Source organism: Camellia sinensis, chromosome 4, assembly GCF_055761805.1.
Source record: "Camellia sinensis isolate YWXY chromosome 4, ASM5576180v1, whole genome shotgun sequence".
Lineage (NCBI taxonomy): Eukaryota > Viridiplantae > Streptophyta > Magnoliopsida > Ericales > Theaceae > Camellia > Camellia sinensis.
In genome coordinates this window covers 162,303,094-162,316,666 of record NC_138964.1, presented here as the reverse complement: position 1 = coordinate 162,316,666, position 13,573 = coordinate 162,303,094, and the positions used below count along the sequence as shown (strand labels likewise).

The following is a 13,573-nucleotide window of genomic DNA, read 5'->3' as shown; positions in this document are numbered from 1 at the left end:
TGAGTTCAATGAATGTTTGAAAGAAACTAGCAGAACATGACTGAGCAAACTTAGTACAATTAGGTTACATGGAAACAATGATTAGACACAACCTATTGTACACAAATCACACCTTAAAGAATATAGAACTTTAAGCTTAAAGGTGTGTTAGGAGTTATACCTTCATTTACCTCTTTGGAATCTTTACCCGTACATTACCTCTATTGTTCATCTTGGTGGTTTTCATTTCATCATTTTGCTTTTCGTAGGAGTTGATTTTGCTCTTTAGATTGAACACTCTTGTTGTGCATTTCCTCTCGAAGTCGTTGGTGTTCTTTGAGATTCCACCTACAAAATATCTTGATTTCTTTCTTGGTACCCATACTTTTTTGGGTCCATGGGGATTAGTCTCAAGAACATTTAATCTCATAAAAGGTTTAGGAGGAGCAAAACCAATGCCTATTTTGTCAAAAACACATCTTTTATTTCCAAGAAGCTTGTTGAGGTTTTCTTTTCCTTTTACAAAATTTTCAAGAGTTTTGTTTAAATCCTCAACATTGTCTTTCAAAATGTTTTTCTCATTGGCAATAGACGTAAAGTCAATTTTCAAAGTAGCATTTTCTATTTTTAAAACACCCACATCATTTGCAAGAGAAGTAACCAATTTCTTTAATTTAGAATTCTTAACACAAACATTTCTAAATATGTCATGTAATTCATTGAAAACACTTTCAAGTTCTACATAATTAGAAATTACCTCATCTTGAGTGGATTCTTTTTCTCCAAGAGCCATGAGACACAGGTTGGCTACTCTATCATTTTCTCCCCAAATGGCTTCCTTTTTGCTACCATCCATCATTGAAAGTTCATGAGCCATGAGTGAGCCTAGGAGTTCTTCAATGCCTAATTTTGTTAGGTCTTTTGCTTTTTGGATAGCTGTAACCTTAGCTTCTCATTCATTTGGCAAAGATCTAAGTATTTTTCTTACAAGCTCACCATTAGTATAAGATTTACCAAGAGATTTTAGAGCGTTAATAATATTGTAAATTTATAAAACATCTTAGAAATAAATTCAAATGATTCCATAGTAAAGAGTTCATAATCATGAATAAGCATGTCAATTCGAGACTCTTTTATTTGGCTAGTTCCTTCATAGGTGATTTCAAGTTTATCCCAAATCTCTTTAGCAGCAATACACCCAGAAATTCTATTGTACTTATTTGCATCTAGTTCACACACAAGAATAAGCTTGGCTTTAGAATTAGCTTGAAGGAGTTTATAATTACGCTCATCAAATTCATCCTCAAGTTTAGGCACACTCATATGGTCTACTACCTTGGTAGGGATTTTAGGATCTTTAGTGATAATGAGCCACAAAGCATAACTGGTAGCTTGAAGATACAAGTCATTTTTTCTTTCCAATGAATGTAATTACTATCATCAAAGAGAGGTGGCCTATTGCTAGCTTGTCCTACAGCAGAGTAAGTAGAATACATGGTTGCTATGGATCAAAAACTCAAGATTGTTAAATCTAAACAAGAGCCCCAGGCTTTGATACCAAGTGTTACCCAAAAAGCAACCTAAGAGGGGGGTGAATTAGGTTTTTACAAATTAAAATTAATAATACCCCAATAAAGTTAACTACTAATACAACAAATTATTAACAAGCACAGTGATGAACTTACAGTGAATGATCAAGCAAAATAACAATGAAGTATAATTAATATACAGGGTAAATCAAATGATTAATACATGAATATTAGATAGCTATAGCACTAGTAGGAAAGTAAAGAGATTAGGGAATAGGAGACAAAGAGATTTATAGTGGTTCGGTTTCAACCAAGCCTACATCCACTCCTCAAGTTTCATTTGAGATTTTCCACTAACTTCTAGCTTCACAGGAGTGCTAGCAACCTCTTTACAAATGGAGCAATCCTCCACGGATTTTACATAGACTTCACAAGCTCAAACCCTTGCAAATCTTAGGTGATTCATAATCATTCTTAAGATTTCAAGAACACAGTGTTTGCAACACTTTTACAAAATGAAATGGTATTTTTGATTTCAAAGAAAGCTTATAATAAATATCTTTCAAAGATAGATATATAAAATGAATCTTTGATTTTTCTGTAAATCTCACACAGGAAAGATGAGTTTAATGCTACAAGGCTCAGTGTATAATTTCTGAGAGATGATGTAAACAAAAATTGAAGAACACTTCTCAGAGAATTTTTCAAAGAATAGATGTGAGTGATTATAGATCAAAGAATATTTTCTGGTTTTTCTTGTCACTTGTTTACATTAGAGGCTTTGGTATATGTAATGAAAATTATAGTTGTTTATAGTCGTTGTATTCATTTGAATTTATAGCCGTTTATAGCCGTTGTAGTCATTTGAATTTATAGCCGTTTATAGCCGTTGTACTCCATCATTACTAATTTAAATATCTTTCACTCCATTATTACAAATTTGAATATCTTCCACTTAAACCTTTTGAACCTTTTGAACTGCTGCTGTGTTAGGCTGTTTGAACCTCTGTTTTTGGGCTGTTTGAACTCCTAATTTAATCAAATATTAAATACATTCTAACAACATTTAGGATAAAAGTTTAGGTGAAAAATAATGGGACAAAATAAATTTTGATTTTATTAAAACATAAAATCATCAAAATAAATTTTGATTATATTTTTCTCTTTCAAATAAATCAAAACATAATTAAATAAATCATCAAAATAAATAAGTCTAACAAAGTGCATGTTGTTAAAAGTAGTCATGGAACATTTATTAAATAATTATTGGCTTAGTGGACTGATTTGTGTGAAAATTGGTTTATGAAGGAAATGTTTTCTCTGTCGATTTAGTGTTCAAAATGACGAGGAGCATGTGGCAGTATGGAGCAAAGTTAGTTCAATAGGAAATATGAAGAATTGTAAAACTTTGAAGACTTGAAAATGATGGAGCAGTTGTAACTACAGTTGGAGGTTAGTAGTTGGAGGTTAGTGGCCTGACGTTTCCAAGGGAAATGAGATCATCGATCAAGGAATGAGGAGAAAGAAGAACTATAAAGGTCAGAAGTTTGTAGAGAGAAGGGGGATCAACAATCCAACAATAACTTAGTCTTTGTTTTAGGAGTAGATTATCAAGTAAGGAGTAATTTTGTTCTCTGTAATTTGTGACTAGTAGTTTTTGTAAACTTAGATACTTTCATTTAGAGTTATCTTTGTTTATTTGAATACTCTTTCTTTTAATTGTTAATTGTTCTAAAGAAGTCTTTGCACTTTCAAGACATTTAGAACCTTTATACAATCATCTGATTTTCTGCTTAAATTAATCATTTAAAATTATTACTTGATTGTCATCGATCTAAACTCAACATAATTTTTACTAACAATGGTCTTAATCAATGATCAGATTTAACTATTGCAATCACCCATTCCGAAGTCTAGTAATGGATTAGTAAAGATTATTTTTTGGTATCCCTCAATAAGTGTTTTTGAAATATAAGAAAATGGTAAAAGGATTAAAGAAAGCAGCAATACTAGGTATCATGAAAAATCTTTCATGAAAATGATCATGAAAGATTTGTGACCTTTAGATTACACTTAGAAATAAAGCACCACACACTAATCAAGGTAATCTAAGGGTCACAAATCTTTCATGATCATTTTCATGAGAGACTTTTCATGATCCCTAACATTTCTCTAAAGAAAATGGAACATACTTTACCTATTTCAAAATATTTTTTATTAATTTTTTTTAAAAAAAATTTATTTATTTATTTACTGAGTTCTAAAGTACTTTTTACCTAAAATTTGATATTAAACAATGCTTCAATAAGATTGGTTAACATCTGTCAATGAGTAAAGTGATGGTTATCTTACTCTTTTTTCATTATGGGTTATTTTGAGAATTGATTTTTTTTAAAAATTTTTTATAAAAAATTTAAAAAAGTAGAGAGACAAATTAATTTTTAGGCCTATAGTTTAGTTAGCTTATGTCTTGTTTCATATATAATCTTTTTTTAAAAAAAATTAAAACATATCTTATTTTATATAATCAAATAACTATTCAATTTTGCCTGTGTTTGACTTAAATATATTAATAAATCTAAATACATAAAAGATCAAATATAAATACAAATATAAAGTGAGACACAAATATCATATAAATAATGTGAGTCTTATATAATGTGAATCGCACCTCTTATAACATTTGACCTATGTATTCTTAGCACTGGTGTGATCAAGCAAAGGGTCACATATAACATTTTCTTAAATGAAAAACATCTGAGGCAGTTCCTTACTGCAAGCCATAAATTCAGAAAACAGCATATATATATATATATATATATATATGTTTTTATAGTCGTCGAAACTAGCAGCCTTTCACTATCTCTGACTTTTCCTCGTCAAAAAACAACTGGGCTAATGACGACTCTTTGTTTTTTTAACGATAAATTACTTTGACAAGCAAACCATTCCCATCTCTTTCATTCCTTTTGAAAAACCATTCTCATTAACATCAACGATCAATCCTTAACAAACAACACCTCCCACCAACCGCCATTCTTCCAACCACCGCTTCTGCAAATGCATACCCATAATCTCTTCTCTCCCATCATCGTCGCCATACTAATCTTCACCGCGATCTCAAAACCATGTTATGGTCAGGTCAACCAACAATACAACGTTTGTAATCAAACATACAGTTGCGGATCAAACATACACAACATGAGATATCCCTTTTGGGGAGATGGTCGGCCTCAATATTGCGGCCACCCACAGTTTCAGTTAAAGTGTCAGAATACCGAGTACCCAACTGTGACCATCAACGATCGGTCATTTCAAGTACTAGGAATAAATCAATCTAGTCATGTCATGACTATCGCGAGAATAGATCTCTGGGATAGTTATTGTACTCAGAATTTGAGTAATATCAGTTTGGATGGCAACTTTTTTTTGGTACAGTCAGGCTGTGAGAGATCTATTCATGTTTTACGATTGCACCCAGAATAATTTTACTAGAGGCTTGTCGAATAATTTTACGTGTACGAATTTGGGAAGTGATGGCGGAAAGAGTTTGGGCTTTTACGCGGACGAGTCATTGTTGAGGGCTCTGCTGCTTGGAAATGTTACCAAGTTTGAGGGAGTGTTATGCAGAGTGAGTGTTGAAGTTCCGGTTCTTCGGGTGGCTCTGGATGAGCTTTCGAGCAAGTCATTGTCGCTGCAGGAGGCTTTGAACCAGGGCTTTGAGGTGGTTTATTATGCAGAAAATGCGGCTTGTTTGGGGTGTGAGGAATCCGGTGGGATTTGTGGATCAGATTCTAGTTCCCTTGTGTTTGTTTGCCATTGTCAGGACCATACTCATCCCCGCAACTGTCGAAATGATGGTATGCCACTTATTTTATTTTATTATTATTATTTTTTTAATGAGTAATTAGCATTTGTACTATTGAAATTGCCATCAGTGAAACCATTATTCGATTTTTAGTTGCCATTGCCAAGTCATTGAGAGTAGGGTGGTAAACAAGCCGAGTCAAGCAAAATATTAAGTTGTTCAAGCTTGGTTTAAACACTTAAATTTTTAACCAGCCAAACATGAGTCAAGTTTGAGTAGCAAGTTATTTAAGCTTAGTTTCAAAAATTAAATGTGTTTAAGTTTGACTTGTTTACATAACGAATTAATATTGAACAAAATTTTAGTGAGCTAAACACGAGTCGAATTCAAATAACTTACTTTATTCACAGTGCTAATTAAGAGTGTGGTGATTTAGTGATTTAGTTCACCGTAGAGCACTTCTTGAAGAATAGCAACCGATCAAAACCAGAAGATAACTGGCGACATGACAATATTATATATATTAGTTTTGTCTTTGATCACATTCAAACTTAGATTTACTTCATACTTGTATGCTATTTTGTTTTTTTTGCAGTAATTTATTCAATGTGTTTAAATTACTATTTTAAAGAATAAAAAGAAGAAGAAGAAGAAGATGTATTTCAAATTCGTCTGCCAATTGTATTTTTGCAGGACTTTCTTTGCTTGTTTTGTTTTGTTTTGTTTTTTTTTTCTTGTTTTAAATTCCTTAATCAACAACTTCCAATGGAGTTAGTGGTTATAGTCTTTCTTTGACCATAAGGACAGTGAAACTTCATATCAGCATAGCTTCTGAAACTTTGAATAAATGCTATGGGGGGACCCATTAAGGGTGTGCTTGGTGAAAAATTATTAAGTGTTTTAAAAGTAATTCTCTATGTATTTATCAATCAATAATGTTCTAAAAATCTCTGACGATGATGAATATATATCTTCAAAGTCATAATCTATGCTAGCAATTCATTTCACTTGGCCACCACCACGATCTATGATTTGGACAATACATGCCCAATTCCTCGACACAAGTTTAGTATCGAGGGAACTCCATTTAGCTATAGTCTAGGCTACGTGGATCTCTTCTTCTACGATTGCAGCTCACATGCTATCGATCAAACATATTCAACATCAATCTTTCATGTGTTTCACAAGGAAATTTTGGAGTACGAAAAATTTTCAATGGATTTGTGCCATGCCTTGGTTAATGAACCAGCGGAAGTTGATCAAAAAATTGTTGGAAATGAATTATACCGGTGTTTTGAGAAAGGGGTTTGTTTTGCAATGGAGCGAAGCCAATTGTAACGATTACACTCAAAGTGGCGGGTGCTATGGTTATAATAACAATGAATTCCTCTGTTTTTGCCCAGATCGTCCTCATTTCAAAACTTACGATGATGGTAAATAAATATATCGGTACTTAGTGCTTTATAATTATTATTCTTGAAGTTTAAGAAGATTTCCAGTGTCTTAGGACAAATAATTAACCTTTGTCCCTCTTTTCTTTCTTTATTTCTTCTTATATGGTCGTTTTCTGTTTTACACTTTCTTATTTTTTATTTTTTATATAAATAATTTATCTAAATGTGATTATTTGTACTAATGGTTTATTGTGTTTCATGATTATTGTTGCAGATATTATAAATGTTCGGCGAAAGCTTTTAATAGGTACCATACCCTAAAATTAAGTTTGTTCTTCCATCTCTTCAGCCCAAAAAGGTCGAAACAGAGTATACTCACTCTGTTTTCATGCAGGGTTTGGCACAGCAGGAATTACTATCATTGTCATGAGCCTTATTTTCATCATCTATCATTTCCGGTACAAAAAGCGTTGTGCTACTTCATCTTGGGTATCTCGAAAAACTTTTTTGCATCGCTCTTCAATGAAAGATCTTGAAAAGGCGGGCACATACTTAAACATCCAAGTTTTTAGCTACAGCGAACTCGAAAAAGCGACAAGCAATTTCGATTCAAAAACAGAACTTGGAGATGGAGGATTTGGTACAGTATACCAAGGTATTTACAAAGAACCACTCTAGTATACACTAAATGAGAAATTTCACCATATTCAACAATTGCTTGACAGTCACTGTTTGATATATCTTGACTAGGCAAGCTCCGCGATGGACGCATTGTCGCTGTCAAGCGATTATATGAGCACAATTTCAAGAGAGTCGAGCAATTCATGAATGAAGTCGAGATCCTCACGCGTTTACGTCACCAAAATCTTGTCTCTCTTTATGGGTGCACAACGCACCATTGTCGTGAACTCCTACTTGTTTATGAGTACATTCCTAATGGCACCGTTGCCGATCATCTCCACGGTGAACGAGGGAAACCAGGTTCACTATGTTGGACTACCCGAATGAGCATTGCCGTAGAAACCGCAAGCGCATTGGCTTATCTCCACGCTTCAGATGTCATTCACAGAGATGTAAAAACCAACAACATCCTCCTTGACAACAATTTTTGTGTCAAAGTTGCCGATTTTGGGCTCTCTCGCCTCTTCCCAAATGATGTCACTCATGTCTCCACTGCCCCACAAGGGACTCCTGGATATGTAGACCCTCAATATCACGAATGCTATCAATTAACTGACAAGAGTGATGTTTATAGTCTTGGGGTTGTTTTGGTTGAGCTCATATCATCCAAGCCTGCTGTGGATATCAGTAGGCATCGACATGAGATCAATTTGTCCACCATGGCTATCAACAAGATCCAAAATCATGCGTTGCACGAGCTTGTTGATCCGCGTCTTGGATTTGACTCGGACTATGAGGTGAGGAAGATGATCACTAAGGTGGCAGAGTTGGCTTTTCAATGCCTGCAAAATGAGAGTGATTCAAGGCCGTCTATGGAAAATGTATTGGAGGTTCTAAAGGGGATTCAGAGCGAGGATTGCGCGATGAAAAATGCAGAGGTGGTGGATATCCATGAAGATGATGTTGTGCTGTTGACGAGCAAGTCACCGACGCTTTCGCCTAGCAGGTGATCATATGACCTAATGCCAGTAGCTAAGTTGTGAAATTTTACTAAATTTTCAAAGTACATATTGAAGATTTTTTCAGTAGTTGATGTACTTAGATGCTGAGTTTGAGTGTTATGCCATCTTTTTACTGGATTTTTTTATACTGAAGTTGATGTATATATTGCGTCATTTCATTAAATTGATTGTAAAATAGCAATGCGTTTCATATGGAGATTGAAATGTAATTCACTATTTATATACTGAATGTAACTGAGTCATAATAAAATGTATCTGCTAATGTGAATGAGACTATCTCATAGAAGTATTGATAATAAGAAAACATTTTGATTAAGCTACTTTTTCTTTTTCTTTTTTTGTTAATAAGAAACGAATTTTGAGGGTTTTCTTTTTTTTTAATAAGCCCATTCTTGTTGGTTGAATTAACTTCCCCAGTTGATGCAGGGGAAGTTTTGTTTGTTTATTTTGTGCTCGTTTTTGCTGGTTTTTGGTGTAATGGTCTCTAGCTTTGATTCCAGATGTAGTACTCTCTCTTTCCTATTCTAATAAAGTTAACTTCTCTGCTGTTCAAAAAAAAAAAAAAAAGGTTGGTATTTTCAACCACATGAACAAAGATACTGTTGAAATTTGAATTGAACCAGTTCATCCAATTATATGTGACAAATTTTCAGTGTAGACTTTCCCATATTTATCTTCTCATAATTAAACAAATATATATAATCAACAGGAACAGAGTTCATTATAAACAAATTCAAAATGATTTTATAAATTGCAAACATGTTAAATTATTTAGTACTACCCGTGACGTTATCTAGTAATCTTTATGGGATGACATAAACATATTCAAGATGATTGTATGAGCTCATGAACACTTGCATGAAGATGCAGAATAATCATTCTAAGCACACTGAAAAAGAAAAAAGGGAAAGAGTTGCAAATTTGTTGAATACATACCCTCTTAAGGCTTGATGGCTGATACATAATTTAAAAAGGAAGTTGAAGTGTTGACGATGTTATTGAAGGATCCATTGGTGGTCTTGAAGGAGAAGATAAGTAGGGTTTCGGAGGGATCTCCAAACCTTCCATGCCACCTTCCAACATCTCCACAACCTTACTCATTGATGGCCTCTGTGATGGATCGGTTTGTATGCACCACAAACCAACTAATATCATCTTCCTTGTAATTTCCCCTTCCTCAGTAGTCATGTCACCATGCAGTCCTAGATCCTCATCTTGCTCGAGACGCTTATAAATCCAGTGCGGAAAATATATCTCACTACTATGATCCACTGCAACATTGACGTTCCTACGACCTCCAACCATTTCAAGAACCATCATTCCATAACTGTACACATCGGACTTATGTGACACTCCTCCAAAGTTTCTACTGAATACTTCTGGAGCAATGTAGCCAATGGTTCCTCTAGCTCCCACCATTGATACTATACTTTCTTTTGTAGTGCATAGTTTAGCAAGCCCGAAATCAGAGATCTTAGGGCAAAATTCCTCATCTAGAAGAATGTTGTGAGGTTTTATGTCAAAATGCAATATCCGTGTTTTGCATCCGCGGTGCAAGTACTCAAGTCCTCGAGCTATTCCAACCGCAATTTGGTACAGTTTTTCTAATCCCAGGTGCCCACCATTCTGCAATGGATTTTCACCATATATAAATTTTTCTAGAGATCCGTTAGGCATCAACTCGTAAATTAGTGCTCTTTTGCCACCCTCGAGACAAAATCCCAGAAAGGCAACGACATTGACATGAGAAGTCCTACTGATGCTTGCAACCTCATTGATGAACTCTTCTCCATTTCCCTTGGATGCATTCAAGATCTTCACTGCCACAAGACGTCCATCCAGTAGCTTTCCTTTGTAGACGCTGCCATAACCTCCTTGACCAAGTTTGTCTCTAAAGGAATTTGTTATTTTCTTGACATCTGAATAGCTATACCTTTTTGGAGCCAAGGATTTATAATGTCTGATGAAGGACTCAAGATTTTGGTCATTTTCTGTTTTCTTCTTCCATAATACAATCAATTTTTTTGACCAAAGCTTCCTTCTATAGCAGCAGATAATGATACACATTAGTAACATTCCCATCCCAGCAGCAGAAGCTCCTGTATATAAAAACAAGGGTAGCTTAATTAGAGTGATGAATTGTACTCCTTGAATATTATTTTGGCCTTTTTTTTTTTTTTTTTTTTTTTTTTCATTTCTGAACAAGAGGAAAAAGTAGGCTTTTTTGCATCTAGGAACCAGCAAAAGGAAGGGTACCTATTGTCAACTTCTGCCTCATCTTCCTATTGGCCCCTGCATGCAAAATTGGAGCAATTAGCAACTCCTTGAAGAAAAACAAACGACAAAATTGTCGAAAACAACACCAATTTTTTTGGTACACTTTGTTCCAGTTACACAATTTTGTGGAGGAAGTATAAACATACAAGCTGACAGCTTAAATAATTATGAGACTAACTTGTAATGTGTTTCAGATAGTGTCTTCTCATCTTTGTATGCAATGCATTTTCTTAGCATCACGTACAGAACTCTTCGAAGACAACTTATTCTAGGTAAGGTTATTAAAATCGGGATCCTAAGTAGGATGAGTGAGAGGGGCTGGTGGATCGAATCGTAGGATCGGATCGAGGATTGTAAAGATCCTACTTTTTATTAAAAAAAAAAGATAAAAATTAAAATTAAAATGATAAATATTAAAAATAAGATGAAAAATCATAAAATTTACGATCCTACTTGCGATCCTATCTACGATCCTATACGATCCCATACGATCCTACACGATCACATGCGATCCTATATGATCCTACTTGCGATCCTGTTATAACATCGACATAACAATTCTGAAAGTAGATGATGGATCGCGACTTTAACAACCATGATTCTAGGAAGTCTTGACATTTGTAGATGATGGATGACCTAATGTTTTGGCCACAACAATTCTGCAGAGTACAAAATGGAATGGGTTGACCCCCTTTCAAAAATCCCGCATAATTGGGCTAGATTCACTCCATTGTAAAAGTGTTACGCACCAACTTAATCAATTAGTTTATGGTCAAAATCATATGGCTTAGACAATTAAGCTAATTAGTTAAGATAGTGAAACATATTTGTCGACTGCAATTAACAAGCAGCTTATTACCATGATGAGTAATAGAAATATGCAACAGGGGAAGCTAAACAAAATGCACATGTGAAGAGAAAGGCTGATATTATACCATCACAAGCTAAAGGATGAGGTTGGTCCTGGCAAAAGCAGAGGAATTTCTCAGATGTCACATAGCCGTCTCCAGACTGCGAAAAATCAAATCCAGATCCACATATCCCACCGGATGCCTCACAAGCTGAACAGACCACATCATCTGGGTTATACACAACATTAAACCCTTGATTAAATGCTTGCTGCAGTGTCAATTTTCCATTCCACAGCTCCTCATAAGCGGTCCAAAGAACAGGAACTACAATATTGACGTCACATCCAGTGACATTTTGGCCAACAAAGCCTGCAAAGAAAGCACCACTACTTCTGCTACCATTTATTAGACAGGTAAAATTGTAGCGAACCTGTTCTGTCACATTAGAAGTACAACCATAAAACATGTAGAGGTAGCGAACCATGTCGTCATATGTAAAAAGGTTGCTCGCCTTCAAAGCGGTGCTTCTGAATTCCTTGGGACAAACACCATTCCAGAGATCATTTCGTGCAATTGTCATTGTGCTACTAGTTGTATTGATCTTAAGCACGCGGAATGTCAGCGTGTCAATCTGAATAATTGGGTACTGGTTATTTATGCATTTCAGCTGAAATTCATCACGACCACAAAATCTCTCTCTCTCATCCCCCCAGAAGGGATATTTGACACCCTGTATGCTTCCACAATTGTAGGGATGACTTCTGCAATTGTTGTATCTTTCTTCCTCAGCATGGCAAGACTTTGTACAGATGATGAAGATGAGGAGAAGGGTGATGAATTGTGCAAGAGATGACTGGAAGAGCTGAGGACTCATTTGCTTGAACAAAAAGGCTAATCAATGTTCAAAGGAAATGTGGCCACAACATTCTCAAAGAAGACATAGATTTATGTATTATCATTTTAACAAGGTCAGCACCTACAGCTGTACATATATAGGAGAAAATGAGAGAGCATATTTTGTATCACTGACTCTGAAGCCAATGCTTATTTAAGTCAACTAAATGTCGCTCTCTATCTCTCTCAATGTATCATTTTAACATTAGCCACAAGTGTATTTATTTGAAAACTTTTTGGCTAACATAAGTTTAGGGTCTGTTAGTTCTCACCAGTATTTAATTGAACGTTGTTGAAAAAGTCTATGATACAATAGGAAATGCCAAGCAAAACAAAGGTTACAAGTTTTTGATAAGTTTTATAGACTGCTTTGAAATTTATTATTACCCTATATTTAAAATACCAATATCTCCATTCATGTTATATTATTATCATAAAGCAGAAAGAAAATGAAGTTTCATTTGTTTTTCTGGGTGGGGGAGAGGGTTTGGTGGTGATAGTGACGGACAACAGAGAGGCAGCGGCTGTGTTTGGCAGTGGCAAGGGTGGGGGAGAGGGGTAAGTGGGTGTGTAGAAATTTTTTTTAAGGGTTTCTGTTCTTAATGGTAATTTTATGAAGAGATAAAATCCTAATAAAAAAGTCAAATTAAATGATGGGTGCAAAGTGATCAATCAGGGGGGTCTAAATAGAAGCTCCCACCGAATTGAGTTAGTTGACTTTGCAAAGTAAATGTGGTGACATATTTAACCTTGACAACCAATCTAGACAAACAACAAGCCCAAATTAGCCATTAGTGACATTTGGACTCCCTGGAATTAACAAATACGAAACAAAGATCACTAAAACCCTGCCATTCTCACACAGACAATCTTATACAACAATTCTCATGGGCAGAGCAGCAAAGGAATTAGGTATAATCTTCAAAATCACACTCATTCAGGTACTGGTTAAGGACTGGAAACCACTTGAACTCTTACTTACATCTTTAATGGACAATATTGAAATTTGCTTGGAGTGTAAACAATCTATTGCACTCTTATGTGAACCAGCACAACCATTGCCATGTGAGAAATTTTCAGTGTAGCTTTTCTTATATATTATCTTCACATAAATAGAGCCACAAAATTTGGATATCATTTTATGTCGAATCAAGTTTTTTTTTTTTTTTTTAAATTTTTTTTTTTTCATCTAGTAACA

At 34.8% G+C, this 13,573-nt stretch overlaps 2 protein-coding genes across 3 annotated transcripts; one reads left to right on the top strand and one right to left on the bottom strand.

Annotated features, from left to right (window-relative positions):
• Positions 1-4,359: 4,359 nt before the first annotated feature.
• LOC114261023 (LEAF RUST 10 DISEASE-RESISTANCE LOCUS RECEPTOR-LIKE PROTEIN KINASE-like 1.2) lies at positions 4,360-8,669 on the top strand. 2 transcript variants are annotated; one of them, XM_028201228.2, is made up of 4 exons: positions 4,360-5,368; positions 6,985-7,017; positions 7,105-7,365; positions 7,461-8,669. In XM_028201228.2, exons 1-4 carry the CDS (start codon positions 4,924-4,926, stop codon positions 8,339-8,341), a joined length of 1,620 nt encoding a protein of 539 aa, XP_028057029.2. In that variant the 5' UTR covers positions 4,360-4,923; the 3' UTR covers positions 8,342-8,669. The 2 variants fall into 2 exon arrangements, with proteins under 2 accessions (XP_028057029.2, XP_082722877.1); XM_082866751.1 differs by lacking the exon at positions 4,360-5,368 and adding an exon at positions 6,237-6,749.
• A 405-nt stretch (positions 8,670-9,074) lies between these two features.
• Positions 9,075-12,568, bottom strand: LOC114261024 (LEAF RUST 10 DISEASE-RESISTANCE LOCUS RECEPTOR-LIKE PROTEIN KINASE-like 2.1). Its single transcript, XM_028201229.2, has 3 exons — positions 11,566-12,568; positions 10,610-10,645; positions 9,075-10,452 (listed from the first exon to the last, which is right to left on the bottom strand). The coding sequence occupies exons 1-3, from the start codon at positions 12,353-12,355 to the stop codon at positions 9,320-9,322; spliced, it is 1,959 nt and encodes a 652-aa protein (XP_028057030.2). The 5' UTR covers positions 12,356-12,568; the 3' UTR covers positions 9,075-9,319.
• Between the last annotated feature and the right edge of the window lie 1,005 nt (positions 12,569-13,573).